This window comes from Acomys russatus, chromosome 6 (genome assembly GCF_903995435.1).
Source record: "Acomys russatus chromosome 6, mAcoRus1.1, whole genome shotgun sequence".
NCBI classification, from domain to species: domain Eukaryota; kingdom Metazoa; phylum Chordata; class Mammalia; order Rodentia; family Muridae; genus Acomys; species Acomys russatus.
In genome coordinates, this window is record NC_067142.1 from 56,628,711 (window position 1) to 56,648,362 (window position 19,652).

The following is a 19,652-nucleotide window of genomic DNA, read 5'->3' on the forward strand; positions in this document are numbered from 1 at the left end:
TGTCCCTTGAAAGCAGGGGAGAGCAGAAAGGGCCCTGAGCATGGAAATGAAGAGGTGTCTTGGATTGTTTCTGACCGTGAGGTGTCTTTATTTAGTAAGGAGTCTAGGAGTGAGTCTTCAGAAGAGAAGAGACCTCCGTCCAAGAGAAGAGCTGAAGTGCCTTTGTTGTCCAGGGCATTCAGGATGCCTGACCAGCACTACAGCAACAAGGACAAGAAATTACTGATTTTGAAAATGTACCTAGTCAGCATTTATTTACTTTACATATGGCCTCTCATACAACCCACTTTCATGTTTGTTACTGTTTACTATTTTGATTAAAAGACTGGATTCTGATCTATTGAAAACAAAGGTCCTGGGCAAACAGGAGGAACAGGAAAGCCAGTTTTTTAACTCCCAGGCTGATGCACTTCCTTGAAGACCAGCAGGCCAAAAGGCTGCATGACAAGAAAAAAACCCCCTGCAGAGGCAGAGACTGCAAAATCAGAAGTTAGGAGACAGCAGTCTTTCTTCTTTACTCTATATAATTAGCTATAAAGCAAAGGTTCTAGGGTATCACTTTTTTAAACACCAGGGGGAACCACGGAGATAGCAAAGGTATGCTGCACTGTATGTGTGTGTGTGTGTGTGTGTGTGTGTGTGTGTGTGTGTGTGTGTACATCTGGATATGTATGGGAGGCAAAAGTTAATGCCTTGTTTCTTCCTCAGAGCTCATCGATTTAACTAGGGTGAATGCACAACAAACTCCACTGATCTGCCTGTCTCCTTCCCCCAGTGCTGGGTTCAGACGCACACTACGATGCACGTGTTTTACGCATGTGCTAGGAATCTGAACACAGGTTCTCATGTTTGCCTTGCAAACACTATACCTAATGAGTCATCTCCCCCGCCCCTAGAGCCCCTTCTAAAGGAACTGATCTAACACCCACAGTATGTAGAGATACTTATGGTATCTCTTCTTTTCAGAAGACTCATCATAGCAATCATTTCAAACTAATCCACAAACGGGATTCTCTTGCAGGATAGATGACTTTTGAAGCAATATCTCTTTGTTTATAACATTGTATGTTCTTATATGCAATGCATATATTCTACCCATGTTGTTTTTTAAAAAATTATTCCAAACACTTATTTTACAGAAGCGCTATCAGTCTCCTCTCTGCTGGACATAACCTCATTTCTACATTTTATTTCCTATGGGTAGATTATAGTAGACAAACTTTCATGTTCATTTCTAAATAAATTGACTATTTTTAAAGAATAACTTTGCAAGTTGGAGTGCACCAGTTTTTCCATTTCTGAAATGAGGGCTATGATAATCCTTGCCTCAAAAGTTGAATTAGCACCAAGCAGAAATAACCATTCCAGAACATTAAAGGTGTGTGCAGTGTTTCCAGACAAAGACAAAACCTGATACCACACCCTAGTGGGTCCAGTGAGTGAGAACACTTTAAAAATACCTGAGGCCCAGAGTGAAAAAGTGAGCAGCTAAAAAGCCCAACAAAGCTGGTCATGGTGCCGCATGCCTTTATTCCTAGCACTTTGGAGGCAGAGGCAGGTAGATCTCTGATTTCAAGGCAAGCCTCATCTACAAAGCAAGTTTTACGATAGCCAGGGCTCCACAGAGAAACTCTGTCTTGAAAAATAAAATAAAAAATTTTAAAAAAAATTTAAAAAAAAATTTTAAAAAAATAAAAAATAAATTTAAAAAAATAAATAAATAAATAAAAATTAAAAAATATCTCTGCTCAGCTGTGCGTGGTGGCCCACACGTTTAATTCCAGCATTTAGGAGGCAGAGGCAAAATGGATCACTGTGAGGCCAGCCTGGTCTACAAAGTGAGTCCACGGCAGTCAAGGCTACACAGAGAAACCCTGTCTCAAAAGACAAAAAAAAAAAAAAAAAAAAAAAAGTCTGTTCAGGCCTGGAGAGATAATGGCTCGGTGATTAAGGGCACTGACTGCTCTTCTGGAGGACCCAGGTTCAAATCCCAGCACCCACATGGCAGCTCACAACTGTCTGTAACTCTAAGATCTTACATTCTCACATAGACTTACATGCAGACAAAACATCAATACACATAAAAAAACAAAAAACAAGTCAAGGCAAGCATGGTGGTGCATGCCTGCAATCCCAGTACTCTGGGAGGCAGAGGCTATACAGAGAAGAAACCCTGACACAAACAAACAGACAAACAAACAAACTAACAGTTAAAAAAAAGTTGTCTGCTCTTGATGGAAAAATAGTGCACTTACTTTGTACCAAAATTTATTACAAAGATAAAGTAAAATAAAACACCCACAAAGAGACTGGAGAATTGGGAAAGTGACCTCCCCACAAAAGCCTGTAGGAGAGCCAGCAAAGGCAGCCTTCCAGACGACCGAGGCTGGTGAACGAGGGATTTGAGTTAATGGCCTGAGAGTCAAACTGAGCATGTAAAACTGAGCCCCTTTTCAAGGCAATTGGTGGCACATGGTGTCCCCGAAGGGGCAGTTCTTCTTGTACTGAGGACTAGATTGATCTGCATCCAGCCTTCAGTCTTATCTAGGTGAAAAAGTAGTGACAGACACTGTGCAAGTAGAAGACACTGGAGGAAAAACCCAGAGGTCCATGGCCATACCAAACGAAGCTCACGAAAGAGTCTCTAGCAGACTGAGAAATGGAGGAAAGAACTCACTAGACATTTGTTAGTTAGCTGGTTGGTACATTTTTGTTATTGCTAAGCTTGTAATCTTTGTTTCAGAAACAGATAGTCATATTGTACAGATGTCTGGTTACCCTTGCTGCAGAGAGGCTGCTGGGCAAAATATGGTGGCTTTCACTTGAATACTGAGTAATCAGTCATGGTGAAATCTCAAGAGGGTTGAAATGAATGGCCCTACTATTGTAGACATTAAAAGAGTATTTGTTTCATGGGATTATCAGTAAGATTAAAGGAGGTAATACTTATAAACTGCTACACACAGCATTTACTTAGCATATGGAGAATAATCATTAAAAATCTATTTGCTTAAATGTTATATAGGCTTAATGCAAATGACCAAATAACTTTCATCTCTTTTTAGCTCATTTTACTATATCCCCACTGAGCACAGACCTTCCATTTTTTTCACTTAGTTAATTATCTTTAAAAAATTAATAAAGAATAAATGACTCAAAATGGTAGGATCAGAGGTGAGTAAATTCACCTGGAAAGTGAGTATGGATTTGAGACCTTCCCATGTACCCTGCTTTCCCAGGCTGAAGTGCTCTGGCTCTTAGCCACATGCTTCTTTTATGACTTCTATCAACTTCCAGCTGGACCGGAGTGAATAGAACTTGTAGTTAAAGGGACTCAATGGGCTTCTTTCTACTTTCTATTCTCTGTGCTCCAAGCAGACCGATTTGATTTTCTATTTGTTTTTATTTCGAAAGACAATTCAGGGCTTGGTGCTTGCCTAGCATACCCGAGTCCTGGGATTCAATCTCTAGCACTGGGCAGGAAAAAAAAAAATCAGATTTAATGCTGATTCCCACAGCTTTGTCCTGCCCTATTACTTTTCTTGATATTTAGGTCTTACCTCCCATTAAAAAAACCTTAGAGTTGATCTGCAGAGATCTGTATTAGGAGCACATGTTGCTTTTGCAGAGGACCCGAGTTCGGTTCCCAATACCCACACGGCAGCTCACAACAGTGTCTAACTATAATTGCAGGGGATCCACTGTCCTTCTTTGGCCTCCTCAAATACAAGACACATATCTTAGAAAAACACTTAAGAAAAATGTAAAACTTTGAGTTCCCAAATTAGCTGTTGAAATTGGAGACAAAAAAAAAAAAAAAAAAAAAAAAAAAAAAGTCGTGGCAGAGACCACTTTAAGCCATCCTTTAATTTTAAGCAGATGACATTATTAGTGAATTTGTACTTAAATCCTGTAAATATCCAGTCAACACACAGGCAATAATGTTTTCCTCTTTCAGACTCATTCTCAGTTTTCCTGACCTTGGTCTATTATGAATATTTTCACTTTAGAATGCAGAACATAGTAGAAATGTAAAACTGTACAGGACTGCTTCTATCTTAGCCAGCATCTCAGAAAATGCTTGCAAGAGAAAAGAGGAAGTTCAGAGACGGTCAGTGTTATTGTGAGGAACAAGGGAAGCCAAACAATCAAAGGGTTTCCTGGAGACAGCTACCAGGCAGTGAATACACACTGCACGTCTTAGTTAGGTAACTACTCCTGTGATAAAAGGCAGTGACCAACTGCAACTGAGGGAGGAAAGGATTTATTTCAGCTCACACTTTCAGGTAACCATCCATCACTGAGGAACATCAGGGCAGGAACTCAAACAGGGCATGGACCTGGAGGCAGGAGCTGATGCAGAGGCCATGGGGAGGCCTGCTGCATATGGACTTGCTAAACCTGCTTTCTTGTACACCTCAGCACCACCCACAGTGAGTTGTGCCCTCCCACATCTATCAAGAAAATGTAGTACAGTCAGTCTGTGGCAGGCATTTTCTTAATGGGGGGGGTCCCCTCTTCCTAAGTGACTCTGGCTTGTGTCAGGCTGACATCAAACTAGCCAGCACAGACTGAAGGGTGTTCTGAACTCCTACGTCATCCCCACGAGGTAGACACTCCTTATAAATACAGACTGATAAAGGGCTGCCCAGGGTAGAGTTAGGAAGACCCACAGGAAGAGAATCTGCCTTCTGCACCAGGACGCCTGTCAACTCAACAGTCCAGCTCTTCTTCCACAGTGCCTTCTGCTTTTCTTTCTTGTTTTGTTTTCATTAGCTAGGCTCTTATGTAGCACAGGCTAGCATAGAAGCTGAACTCCCAATCCTCCGGCCTCCAGCTCTTGATTACTAGGACTAAAGATGTGCACTGCCACGCCTGGCCTTACCCTTAATGCATGCTCCTTACGCACAACTCTACACGTCCCAGATGAGAACTATCACTGTAACGGGAAGGTGCCTCCAAATATCAGGGTGGCATTAGCATGCCATTGCTGACTAATATTTTTAGGTAATCATATTGGCAGCTCTTGGTTTAGGAAAAGTACTGGCAAAGGAAAGAGTTGTTTATAGGATTGAAAAGAGAATGTCACACAAGTTGTTTGGAAGCAATGCAAACCTTTCTCTAAGACTTGCGTCTTCCACTCTCTGTAATTAGCACAAGCCCCTCTGCCTCCCCTTCCCCCCCTTCCCCCGCATCTATCAAACAGCTCACTCATGTCAAGAACTGAGAAGCCACAGGCAGGGGTGGAGGTCGGGGTGGGGGTGGCCTTTATAACTCCAGCATTTGGGTGGTAGAGGCAGGTGGAACTCTGTCACTTCTAGGCCAGCCTAGTCTACATAGTGAGTCCAGGCCAGCCAGAATTGCCGTGTCTCAAAAAACAAAATAAAGCAAAACAAAACTGAAACAGAGGAAGAACAGTGCAAGCAGTACTTGGAAGCATGTTTGTCCTCACCCTCGATGAAGCTGCTGTGTATCATTTCTATATGTGAAGGGCAAACTTACCTGATCCAGGTCATTCCGTAGAGCAATTTTGCTTGTCACTAGTTCGTGGGCAAGGTCATCATTCTCTTGTTCCAACCTCATGCTGGCCTCCTGTAACCTCCGGTTCTCCCTCTGAAGAAAAAAGAGTAAGAGCCGGAAGTATGATTAGTGCCTGCACGTGGGAGTAGAAAGTGGCAGGGCAAACCAAGCAGCAGCAACAGAGTGAACTCTCAAAGGTGTAAAAGAGAAGGCGCAGTGGCACAGCAGGCAGGTTGCTGTCTGGGAAACAACAGTGAGTTTAGCCAGCAGTGCGGATGCGGTTCTCTCCCAGTGCAGCTTAACAAACAGCCCCTAACCCTCCCAACAGAACCTCGCTAGCTAGGACGCACCACAAAGAGCAGGGTTTCCAAACGTGCTCCCAGTTATGGGAGGTTTTCACACAGACCTAGAACATAGACACGAACAATTCTTGTTTGAAACATGCACAGTTTGACCTTTAGAGAAATAGTCTACAAGACACAGCAGGGATGATGCTGGACATTCCTACCCCCTTCCCCAAACTACTTCTTCTCCAAGATGAGGGACCAAATTAACTGAAGCTGTTTAAAAGCATTAAACCTAAACTCAAGATATATGGGTTCAAAAAGAAAAAAGAAAGAAGACATGCGGGCTTGTGATTCTGCTACCAGCTAATCGTTTTATTCTTTTTTAAAGATATATTTATGCCTGTGAATATCTGTTTTTGTATTACTGGGAACAATGGGTCCTGAAATGTATTTTCTAAATGTTTATTCTGTTTTCTTCAAACTTCAGATTAAAATAATCTGGATAAAATACAATATTGAGCTGACTTTTCCCTCTTTGAACTCTCAAGACAAGTTTAAAACATGCGATGAGTGAATCACCTGACGACTCTTAAGGCGCACGGTATCTCTTTACTAGCCGTGAACTGAGTACACATGTCTGTTTTCAGAGTGGCACTTAGTGTTTTATATTGCACGATATCAAAAATGCTTTCTTTGCTGCTGTTTGTTGCAGGAGAGTCAAAGGGGGACTGACGGGGAGAGAGAGCTTCAGTGTAGCAAGCTCGTTTTGGTTTTAGAGTTACACTCCTGACAGTGTTTTCTAAAGGGTGGTAAGGCCAGACAAAGCACCGAAAAACAAAGACAAATATGTATTCTGGAAGGTGGAGTGTCGGTGCACACTGGAGGTGGAGTTTGTTTCACAGACTAAGCAATCTCCAATAATCCACTGCCATCTCTGTTTCTGAAGAAAGTCTATAAAACAGACGTAAGAGCAAGGCCAGAGTCGGTCATGGAGCCCAAGGACCAACAAGCAGGGAAGGTCAGCAGACGTTAAAAGGCAGACCTGCACTACCTGGACTATGTCTTTTTTGATGCTTTTTTATTATTTTTTTTTAAAGACAGTGTTTCTCTGTGTAGCCTTGGCTGTCCTGGACTCGCTTTGTAGACCAGCTGGCCTTGAACTCAGAGATCCACCTGCCTCTGCTTCCTGAAGGCTGGGATTAAAAGCGTGTGCTACCACGCCTGGCTAATTATGTCTTTTTTGGAAAAAAAAAATGGACTGAGACAGTTGAGATATATAAAATACTTCTTACAAAACAGATCTACTAAGAAACAAAAGATGAAATTCCAAATTACTCAAATACTTTTAAGAAAAATTTTGATAGAATTTCATATATTAATACAGATTAGAGAAAAATCTCTAAAAATAGCTAGAAAATCCTATTTTTATAATAATATGAGCAACAGGTATTAGCTGTAGGCAGTGGGTTAGTTTCGGCTTTATCTTTTTCTTCTTGAAATGTTCCCAGGTGTCCCACAATGAATATAATACAATCACAACAGGATTTTTAAAACTTTGGTTAAACCCTTTCAATTCAGAATTTCAATTCTACTAGAAGAGATAAAACACTAAAAAGTGAAGAAGGGGCAAAATGGAAGTCTGGTAAACAAGGTCATTTTCTACATCTCTACACAAAGCCACATTGGATCTTTTCTAGTGACCAAGACACAACATAACACCTGAGAAATTCTTCTTTGCCTCATGTGTTCCTGAAAAGACAGTATTCTCTGGATCAGTAGAGCTGCTTGTATGTGGTAAAAGTCTGTGTTCCCACAGGCTACAGTCCACTCGAGTCCATGGGTGATCTGTAGAAACAAGGACTCCTGAGGCTGAACCTTAGCTGATGGAACCCAATTTCTACCAGAGGCTGGGGAAAATGTCTTTCTGAGACATCTATTACTTCTCTGGAGAAACAACTCATGTACTTGCAGAAAGCTTAGATTTAAAAAAACACATTTCAGAAGAAACCTCTTCAATAAATGGCCTCCTTGCCAGGAAACAACAGTAACCCAGCACGATTTCAACACCACATATTTCACAAGGCAGACTGCTTGGGTGGGGATGAGATTTTTCTCATTTCTTGATAAAACCCTTCAAGAGGCCACCTGCTCCTAAGTTAAACGCCCTGCTTCTATTGAGACTGTGCTCACAGAGTGCAGAGATACAAATGCTTCCTCAACTATTATTTACATCATATTAAATGCTACCAGTTTTTCAGGTTGCTGCTACTGTGTGTAGAACTGAGTTAACCCACAGGAAGTTATATGATGTCCATGGGAAAGTTACTTTTGTGAGAATTTAAAAGTAGTACCAGGTAGCAATTAGATTAGAAGCACAGGCCTGGTGGATTTTGTATTACAGAAGCAAGCTGTGAGCAAGCACAGCTGAAGTTCTACATGGAAACTTCTCATTACTCATGAAACTTGAACCCTTCATCACAGACACAGACAGAAAGGGGTAAGAACAAGGGGAATTCTGTGAAAGAAGTAAGTATCTGAGAGTCCTTAAAAAGCAGACTGGCCCATGAGGCATGCCTACTGGCTTTTGCTTTAGCAAGCAGCTCCAGTTTGGTGTCTGCGGAAGCAAGCAGTGAGAAGTGTCAGATGCCTGCTCTGCACTCACTGACAGGGGAAAGCAAGCTACGGGGGCCAAAAATGCAGTATCATCCTCCAGCGGGCAACAAGCTATCTGCATGCCATGCCAGAGGCATGGAATGCTACTAAGTGCAACCTTGAGAGTCTGCTGCTGACACCCAGATCCCCTGTGATGAACTTACCCAAGGATTAAAGCATATTACAGTGCATAGGTGACTTTTTCAGTCTTTCCTACGGAGCCAAAACTACTTTCAGAACTGACCACTTTAAAAAAAAGTTTTCCTTCACATTACACTGGGGGACAAAGTTGGGGTTGAGAGGCTTGGTTTATTTTAAACCAAGCTTCTGCCCAAGGGAGTCACCTGCATAACTTCAGCCAGTGCCGAGAACCACACAGCGGGTGGATGTTAGTGAAGGCAGATATCTCAGAGCCTGGAACCAAACCAGGCAGACGGCTCCTCTTTCCTTTCAGAGAAGATTACAGGAGGAACAAGTTATGTAACTCCCACTCCCACTTCTGAGATATGCTCTGTCCCACAGCTGGTGCATTTTGAACAAAACCATACAACTTTCCTCAGTCTCTCCCTCCCTTCTTGCACAGGATTTACATAGCTGGGGAAGTTTGGTTAGTAACTATTAGGAGGATGATACCACATTCTTCAGAGACAGACACTAACAGACATACACAGATGAAAAAAAAAAAAACAAAAAACAAAACCAACTTACCTCCACAGAGGTCATAGACCAACTACCGTTTTCAACCATAGGTACAAAGACAATTGGAAAAAAAAAAAAAGGAATATCCAGTGAAATTGCACACCTACTAATACACTTAGGAAATGGTAGTGACAGAACAGACACTCCTTAAAACTCTGCTGTTTGTTCGGAATGTCATGTAGTGAAGTTCTCTCTGCGATGGCATTCAGTGGAAAAGTATACTTGAGGCAGCCAGTGGGCAAGTCTCAACTCAGGAAGGCGCTGGCTTGAGAACTCCTCCCTTTCCACACTGCTATTTGCACTTTGCATGACTTATGAACATGAAAATGCAGTGTGTGGAAATATTAGCAACTACAGGTGACTTGTCGATTTTGTGTTAATACTGGGTGGGAGGAACTTCCTCATTGGACAAGATTGGAAGCCTTGAAGAACAGTTTATTTCTGAAATTGCTAAGCAGGGGAAAGCAAATGGAAAACTATGTCTGGTTTTGTTTATTTCTGGGGACTAAAATTTTGGTGAGGCCATCTAAGGGATGGTGAGGAAAAACCAGAGAAATGCTAACTGGCAAGGAAAAGAAAATGAACTCAGCTTTCAGGGAAAAAGTGATGCAGAAGGAAGTGGCTCCATAAATCTCACATAAAATTTTGGCTGTGTTGTCTGCTGCTATGTGCAATTCTTGGCATATGCTTCTACAAATATTTAAGGGCAGGGAGGTGGTGGTGCGTGCCTTTAATCCCAGCCCTTGGGAGGCAGAGGCAGGTGGATTACTCTGAGTTTGAGGCCAGCCTGGTCTACAAAATGAGTCCAGGACAGCCAAGCTACACAGAGAAACCATGTCTGGAAAAACAAAAACCAGCCCCCTGCCCAAATATATATATAACAATAATTTAGGGGTCAGGAAAAACCGTTTCTCTTACAAACGCAGCAACAAAACCATCGGCTTTTGCAAGTGTTTCTGTCGGACCCTTCTTTTAAAAGAGTTGATTATCACACTCAGACTTTTCAGAAGACAGTGTTTTGCTCTACAGACATAAACAGCTACAGATGAACTCTTACATACCTATCTCACCTAGGGCCTTCGAGAGAAACCTCTGGGTATTGTAACACAATGCTTTCTTCCCTGTCTCATCACATTCAACTCATCTTTCTTATGGAAATTTACACATTTAAAGTGTCAAACTAAAAACAAAATTTTGTCAGAAGTAACTACAGGTGGCAAACCACACTGCATTTCTTTATTATTAAAAACAAATAGCTGGGTGATTGGTGGTATACACCTTTAATCCCAGCACTTGGGAGGCAGAGGCAGGCAGATTTCTGTGAGTCTGAATTTAGCCTGGTCTACAAAGCGAGTTCTAGGACAGCCTAGGCTACACAGAGAAACTTTTGTCTCGAAAAACCAAAACAAACCCAAACAAACAAACCCCCAGCAACCTTGGGTGATATTTCAGCAAAGGAGAGTAAACATCTCAGCATCTCAGCCACATTTCTACACTGAAATGGCACTGTGTAAAACAGCCATGGGTATGCAGAAGCCAGTCATCTGGATTCGTCCCACAAGGCACTGTGGCTTAGCCAGGCGTGGTGGCGCACGCCTTTAATCCCAGCACTCGGCAGGCGGATCGCTGTGAGTTCGAGGCCAGCCTGGTCTACAAAGTTAGTCCAGGATGGCCAAGGCTACACAGAGAAACCCTGTCTCGGAAAAAAAAAAAAAGGCACTGTGGCTTTCTATTCTAGCGCACAGATAAACTGGACTTCAGAGTGAGTTCCCAGGTCAGTGTGAATCAGTGTGAGACCTTGTCTCCAAAATTAAAATAACAAATGAAAAGTAAATACTTACAGATAATATGGAAATATTATTATCATATAGTTTTCTCAACAAGAACAGAAATAAATAATCTCCTAAAAATACAAGAAAAACATTGGAAGATGGTGGAGATCAAGGAAAACATACTAAACATTATCTCGTGCTCATCACGTTTAGAGCATCATGTGTGAAGTGTAACTGAGTCAGGGACAACACCGTCAGATGCCATCTGCTTCTCCTTAGCTACATCCTTCAGCAGCTACAACAATAGGCAGCAGTGTTTGTGATTCAGAAGAAAGATTTACAGAACTCATTAGAAGAATCATTTCTGTTTGAGTTATATATTGTCCAGGATTGGTTTGTTGGTGCTGGGGATCAAAGCCAGGGTCTTCCACATGTGAGGCAAGCCCTTCACCACTGACCTACATGCTTGACTTCCATTTTGACTTAAAAAAACTTACTGTGCCTAAATAAGCTCATATAACACAGCTAAATGTTCTATACTTAACTATATTGAACATGGCTAGATATTTAAGCTATAAGCTATTTATTTATAGTACTATGCATGCCAAACCTAAGACAGCTAAAGCATTTCACATTCTTCTCAGTATCTTCCCTGCAGGACAGGCAGCTTTTACTGTGCTTTGGGAAACACACTGAATTTAATTAATATTGGTGTTTTTAAAGGCCTGACCCATATTGGTCAGCTACACAGTGAGTTTAAGCCCAGCCTAGGATGTAGGAGACACTGTCTCACAGGAAATACAGTATGGTGGGGGAAATGGCTCAGCTGGTAAACTGCTTGCCATGCAGACACTAAGACCTGAGTTTAGGTCTCCAGCACCTACATTAAGAGCAAACAAACATACAACAACAGTGTAGCTGTGTGGGAGCTCATTGCCTAATTAGTGAGCTGCGATTTCTATGAATGAGAGATCTGATCTTTAAAAAATGAGGTAGAAGCCAGGCTCGGTGGTGCACACCTGTAATCCCAGCACTTGGGGGAGGCAGAGCAGGAAGATCTCTGTGAGTTTGAAGCCAGCCTGGTCTACAAAGCGAGTCCAGAACAGCCAGGCTACACAGAGAAACCCTTTAAAAAATGAGGTAGAGAGTAACTGAGGAAGAGACCAGACAAATACCAGTTATGTTCTGAGGACTTAACATATGACAGCCTTTAATCTCATAGTAATCCACCACAAAATCATATATGCCTATGTGTTTTACAGACAAGGAAAGATTCCATGATGGCTCAAAATGCTGACCAGTAACATAGGGACCAAAATCCTCATCTATGATTCCAAATCCTGTTTCCTTTTCCAGAGAGCCAGGAACTTAGCTCCAGTCTGTTTCACTAGGAAACCCACAGGTCCTGTCCACCATGCTCTATTGTGAGCGTGCACTGTTGTTCTCTTTAGCAATAAAATCAAGATGCACAGTGTGACTGCTACCAACACATACCTTCCCAACCACAGAGGCAACTCTGCTTATGGAATTAAAAGCCATCCCAGTGAGGGTGGTTCTCTTAAGAATGCTGCCATACGGGCTGCTGTGAGTTCGAGACCAGCCTGGTCTACAGAGTGAGTCCAGGATAGTCAAGACTACACAGAGAAACCCTGTCTTGAAAAACAAAACAAAACAAACAAACAAACAAAAAAAGAATGCTGCCATAATAATACTTTTCTTGGAAGGGTATTTTGGCATCCGTTGGATCTTGATGTAGCAAGAAGGGTCTCTGACCTATCTGTATGAATCTCAAGAGTTAAAGCAGTTGAAAGGAGACAATAACATTTCAGGAGAGAGAACATAAAGTCAAGTCACCATTTCCCAACATTGCTTGCTGTGGTCAATGCTTCAAGTTACCATGGAAAAGATTTATCTTTGTCATGAGACAATTTTTTTTAATACCCCAACTAATAAAGATATAAATGAAATAATTTTGATTTTGAAACTACATATAAATATCATTGTTACCTATGATTTGTTTGTGGAAACGAAACTTTTGCAACAAACACATTACTGTGCTTGATACATCTTTGTGGTTTTTCATTTTTCCTTCTGAGTATGTAATTTTTAACATCTGCTACAGAAAGGGACAAGTTTGCAATGTCCTTGAGTCAGTCTTGGAACAGCCACATCTAACAGTCTCTGTGGACGTGATCATACACAGCTAAGACATTACTTTTTGCCATTTTCTGCTTTATTTTCCTCATTTCTGAAATCAGAAAGCCACTTTCTTTCTTTTTCCCTTTCTTTCAGCTTCTCATGAAGACTCCCAGTATAAATTCAACAGCTGGAGTTACCTAAAAATATACAAACTGAAAGAAAAGAAATGTTATAGTTGAATACTTGGAAGTCAGTCGAAAATGAAGACACATGCATAGTCAGCTTGTCACTGTCTGAACAGCTCAGGGTGGAGCAGAGAGAACTGAACTCAGCATGGCCGCTGAGTTAGGATGAGTAAAGACCTTTGCCCTGGTGAGTGCCACACGCCGCCCCCATACCTTGTATCTGTCCATTGGGTCCTCCTGCTGCAGCTGATTCTCTCGCATTGCCTGATATTCTTTCTCATATTTCTTCAGCTTTTTGGTTGGAACCTGCAGTGTTGGGGGAAGAACATGTTAGATAAGACACACACACTTTTAAAGTATCTTCCAATTATGTTTCTTAGCTGAGCAATGGTGGCTCATGCCTTTAATCCCAGCACTTGGGAGGCAGAGGCAGGTGGATCTCTGTGAGTTCGAGGCCAGCCTGGTCTATAAAGTGAGTTCCAAGATAACCAGGATTGTTACACAAAGAAATCCTGTCTTGAAAAACCAAATGAAATCAAACCAAGCCAACCAACCAACCAAACAAACAAACAAACAAACAAAAAACCCAAAACAAAACAAGACAAAAAAAACCAAAAACCAAAGAAAACCAAAACAAACCAAAACAAAACAAAAAAAAAACCCCAATTATGTTTCTTGTATTTTAAAGCAGCATTTCCAACTCAAGACTAGCGGTGAAAACCAGATAGGTCCTAGAATAGAACCTAGGAGGCTTTTGCTCTGAAGGCCAGGCCAGCACACACTACAGGCTTTTGCTTTGAAGGCTGGGCCAGCACACACTACAGGCTTTTGCTCTGAAGGCCGGGCCAGCACACACTACAGGCTTTTGCTCTGAAGGCTGGGCCAGTACACACTACAGGCTTTTGCTCTGAAGGCCAGGCCAGCACACACTACAGGCTTTTGCTCTGAAGGCTGGGCCAGCACACACTACAGGCTTTTGCTCTGAAGGCCAGGCCAGCACACACTACAGGCTTTTGCTCTGAAGGCCGGGCCAGCACACACTACAGGCTTTTGCTCTGAAGGCCGGGCCAGCACACACTACAGGCTTTTGCTCTGAAGGCCGGGCCAACACACACTACAGGCTTTTGCTCTGAAGGCCGGGCCAGCACACACTACAGGCTTTTGCTCTGAAGGCCGGGCCAGCACACACTACAGGCTTTGTGAACTGCAGCTGAGGCTGCAAACATTCAGCACTGCTGCGACAAAAGGGGCCATAGTCAGTGAATACGCAAGCATGTGTGGCCGGGCGTGGTGGCGCACGCCTTCAATCCCAGCACTTGAGAGGCAGAGGCAGGAGAATTGCTGTGAGTTTGAGGCCAGCCTGGTCTACTAAGCACGTCTAGAACAGCCAAGGCTACACAGAGAAACCCTGTCTCAAAAAATAAAAACAAAAGCAAAAAAACAAAAACAAAAACAAAGCAAGCGTGTATGGCTCTGTTCTAATGCTACAAAAATAGTTAAAGTTTGTCCCTGTTCTACTACGCTGCTGATGTCACAATATTTTGTGAATACATTTAATATTATTAATTTAATCTATTGCTATGTATAATTTATCTTATTGAAAAATGAAAATTTTTATAAAAATAAAAAATTGAGAAACAATATCATAAAACAAAATGTTTGCAATGTCTAACACTGAAGCCTGAAGATGTGTGAGGTAATTATGCCAAATAAAACAATAAAAGTGAAACAAGTCATCTATTTCCTGCTAAAATTATGTCATCCTCAAAAGGCAGCTGTTAAACTGGGTGTGGTGGCACACTCAGGAGGCAAAGGCAGACTCTGAGTCTAAGGACAGTTTGGTCTGGAAGGTTCCAGGCCAGCCAAGGCTATAGAGTAAGAGCCTGTTACAGGATAAAACAAGAAGGACAGTTGTTCATTTCTCTCTAAACACTACAATCTTTCAGTACTGGAATGCTAAGACTCAACATAGGCTATGGCTCACTGAAGTTTTCAGTAAAGAGACCAGTATTTGAACAACCACTATTTATGAACTGTAATATTTAAAAAACTGGACAGTGTCTTCACTTATAAAAGTGCGAGTAAGTTTCTATGTGGTAAAAGTTGTTAGGATTAAATGATGAGACAGATTATGTATCTAAAATACTGCTTGGTCTGTAAGAATTTTTAATAAGAATTATTCAGTCAAAATTAATATACAAGAATCTATTCTGTTCTATGTGATAAACTGAGTTCATTTTCATCATTGTCTAATAAAAACTATAATAATAAAATAATAAAAATTAATAATTTCTTTTTAGTGGTGCTAGGGATCAAACCCAGGGCCTTACATGTGGTAGGAAATGACCCACCAGTGGCCTGTACCCATATATAATTCTTTCAAACATAAAACTCCCTTACTTCTAGGTCCTAAAGAATGAGCCTGAAGAAAAGCTTTATTTGGGGTTGTTTTAAAGACTTTAAGGATGCTATGTTGTTGTCTTTTTATTTACAAGAAGGTCTGGTTCATCCTAAACCTCCACAAGTTGCTTCCTGTTAGCTCACTATACAACATTTAGAAAATAGAAGAGCCAAAGAGAACAGAAATGATTCACAAGAAAATAGATTTTCTGGGGTAAGGATAATGTCAGTTCCCTGTGATCTGGCCAGAAGGTTTGTTAAACACACAGATGCCAGGCATTGTTCTTTTACCCTGATTACCCTGGTACTCACAATCAAGAGCACTGTGATGTCCCGCAGTGATGTGCTTTTGAACACAACTGGGAATTTTTACAAACATGGTCCAAGCCCGATACACAAAACAAACCATCCAATAATCACATTATGAGACTTTTCACCTGACTCTTGGGGAAATACCTTCCAGTCAATCAAGAAGTGAGGACATTCTCCAGGGTGTGACTGAGCTGCAAAGCCACTGATCGCTGATTACTCCAGAGACTTGCCCTAGCACACTGTGCCCAGCTAGATGGAGCAGAAGGAAAGTGCCACCTGCCAACTGAGTAACCTCACAGATCACTAGTTAAACAAGAGAAAGACCCGAGAGTCTGTGCTAGAAAAACATTTTTTTTTCTTGGTTTTGATGATGTCCTCCTGCTTTTTCAGTTTTCTATGTATTAACCATTCATTCAGAAAATTGAAAACAGAGTCTCAAGATCAGGTAGCAAATCACTGGTGCTGAGACTGGCCTGAGCTAAGGGAAACTGGGAAAAAGTACAGGTTGTAAGCAGTTAACATTGGATGGGGAGGCGGGCACTAAGGGCATTGTGAAAGGAGTAGACTTGTAGTGTTTTTGCAGTGGACTGCTATAGCACTGGGGGCTAGGCTGAGCGTAAGTCCCATGGGAGTGCATTTTATATATAGTTCTACAATGCATCCATTAATCAATAACTTATAGCAAGCTCATTCCTTTTAAAAATCTTTAAACTGTTAAGGTTTTTTCACATGTAAAACTCAAGCTTACTGTCGATGTGAAGGCATTTAACACTTTCAAATATGTGTATTTTAAATGCACTAAACACCCTCAGTAAGTAAATCTTTTCCCATCTGGCTGAGACTCTAACATATTTGGCTTAATTTTCTTCAGGGAAACAGAACAAGTTCCCAGAGCAATGTGTTGCTAGGAAACCTTCCAGGCTTATTTATCTTGTGCTGTGGGGTGATACCAAACATCTACCTGTAATTGGCACAATGCAAAAGGGGAATGGATGGGGGGAGTTAGCAGGGCTCATGTGAGACTGTAGGCCTGTATGAGGTAATTGAGAAAATGGAGTCTTTGCATTCTGACATTACAGTTCAGGGATAAATACTAATTATATGTTATTTTAGGGAATGGAATACAGAAATTTGCAATTTTTCTTACTGAAGAAAGGAATAAAGATAACCTCTTCAGTATATAGTTTTCATTAAAAGTACAAAAGGCCAACTAAATATTATTAAAATTGAAAAAATCTATTTTCTCAAGCATAGGTGTTTATCCCCTTAAGTAAAATCAAAGTAATGAAGGTTTGCATTTGAAGAATGTGTTAAGAATTAGCTCGTGGTCCTTTTTAGTGCTGAATAGTGTGCAGTGTGTGTTATCTCACCAGCGGAACACCCTTTACCTTTATAGAACTTCCTATTCAGCTGAATTCAGGAAATGAGTACAACTGATAACAAGTACCCATTATTTCAAAATGTCACTCTAAAAATGGCAGCAGATACAGCTCTGAGGTGTACTGCTTTGCCTATCAAGGCCTCAAATTTAATTTTCCAGGCTATATTTTAAGAATTTTAGCTAAACAAACAAATAGGAAAATAAAACTGGGTTCCAGCCCTGGCAGGGCTATAGCAGCTAAGGGCTGACATGACAGACAACAGCTACACTCAGGGAGGCAGCATCTTTCAACAGAACCAGTGCTCTGGTTACAGACATGGTACATAGTACTTGGGCCTGACACGGAGACTCATGCAATAAATACCCATTTACACAGAATTAGCTACAGAGAGCTGGAGGGACCTTTGGAGACTGCCTGCCTACTCATCAACCTTTTCTTTGGCATGAAGAAGCTGAACAAACATTGCAAAGTTCTGGATGGAGCTGACTGCAGCCAGACAATCCCTCTGGGCTCCAGCATAGGGACAGTAGGCCATTTCACAGGTGAGATGCTCCACGGTGTTACTGATGCTAATGTCACCTTTTTTTTTTTTTTTTTTTTTTTTTGCCACATTCACATACATTTTATTTACTGATTTTATTCTTAAAACAAGTGTAAAACAAACACACACACACATATAAAATCAATTTTGAAACAGAAGTTGAAGTATGCTAATCCTCGAACCAGTGAATATGTTGTTTTATAGTACAGTGCAAAATGGATTTTCAAATGTGACTAAGCCTAAGGACTCCAAGATGGAAATATTTTAGCTTATTAGGTTGGCCCTGTGAAATTACACAGGTCATTAAAAGAGAAATTTTCTGACTTCACTGAGAAGATGTGACTATTGCCAAAAGGCCAATCATTGCCACTGCTGCTTTTGCTGCTGCTGCTGCTGCTGCTGCTGCTTTGGGAAGCCGACTTCCCTCAGTAAAGGAATGTGAGCCACCTTTACATGCTAGAAAAATCAAGGAAATGGATCTCCACAAAGGAACCCAGTCCTGACAGCACCTTCATCTTGGTTCTGTGAGACCCATGTTTTAAATCTCCATAATACACATGTCCTTTTAACTGCTTAACTTACAGTGATGCATCATGGCATGAAGAGGGAACAAAAATTATACAGTATAAATAATAATTGTTATTACTGTTTATGTCAGAATAACTTCATGAAATGTTTACAAACAGAAGTCAGTCAAAAGTCTTTATATGTTTTCTAATAGCAAGAATGACATATTTGTATGAATATGCCAGAATTAAATCCATTCCTATAGATGCTAACTTAAAAACTGAAAAAAGAAAACCATCCCCTTCTCTTCATGTCACTGGCTATAAGAATGCCATTATAAAATAAACTATAAATGGTAATACCCCATGTTACAAATGCCACCATACAGAACTGGACACAGTAAGTGACAGTTAAAGGCCACGTGGCTGCAGCTGAAGCACAAACTCACACTGACTGTGGTATTATTGCAGTTGGATCCAGGCCTTGCTAAGGAACTGATAAGTATCCACAAGTATTTTCATGTCTTCTACACTCGCTAAAACCGTGGTTCTCAGTTCCTAACGGTGCAACCCTTTAAATTCTTCATGTTGTGATGACCCCCAACCATAAAAGTACTCTCATTGCTACTGACTAACTGTAATTTTGCTACTGTTATGAATTATAATATAAATATCTGATATGCAGGATATCTGTGACCCCTGCGTAGGTTGCAACCCACATGTTGAGAACCACTTCTCTAAAAGATATGATGAACAGTATTTGAAGGACACTGCAATAAATCAAATGAGGCCTCTTATTTATTTCCCAGAAGGTAACACCTAGTGAGTATCAATTCAAAATCACCAAAGAAGCTTTATTAACTCCACTGCTGGTACTAATGCCTTCACCTGCCACTTACTAATGAGAGTAAGTTATATTCTGTTGTAATCAGGAAGTGATAAGCAACAGAGTCTATAAGTCAAAGGCAGAGGGGAGAAGCAGGGAAACGGTGACCTCCAGTAACAGGCGAGGAGAAAGGAGTCATTAGCCAGTTGCCTTACATTTCTCCACGTCAATCATGTGGAGATACTGGAGAGGAAGGCAGCAAAAGAACACAGCTGGAGAAGCTGGAGGGTTCCTTATAGGGCATATGCAGACTTGAGAAACGCTTTGGATTCTGAATCTGGACTATTTGCAAATGTGTAATGAAGTACGTTGGAGATGAGATCCAAGTGCAACCACTGAATTCATTTATGTTCCATATACACCTAATATAC

General features: G+C 41.2%; 1 protein-coding gene across 7 annotated transcripts in view; it reads right to left on the bottom strand.

The window, feature by feature from the left end:
- Rabgap1l (RAB GTPase activating protein 1 like) overlaps positions 1-19,652 on the bottom strand; it is a 583,034-nt gene that overhangs the window by 15,119 nt on the left and 548,263 nt on the right. For 4 of the 7 annotated variants that reach the window (XM_051147664.1, XM_051147665.1, XM_051147667.1 and 1 more), the window contains 2 exons: positions 13,468-13,560; positions 5,503-5,613 (listed from right to left, as the gene is read on the bottom strand). In XM_051147664.1, coding sequence (XP_051003621.1) covers positions 5,503-5,613; positions 13,468-13,560 — 204 coding nt within the window. Of the gene's footprint in view, positions 1-5,502; positions 5,614-9,167; positions 10,041-12,840; positions 13,282-13,467; positions 13,561-19,652 lie in introns of those variants that run through there. The other 3 variants (XM_051147669.1, XM_051147670.1, XM_051147666.1) reach the window with 3 other exon arrangements.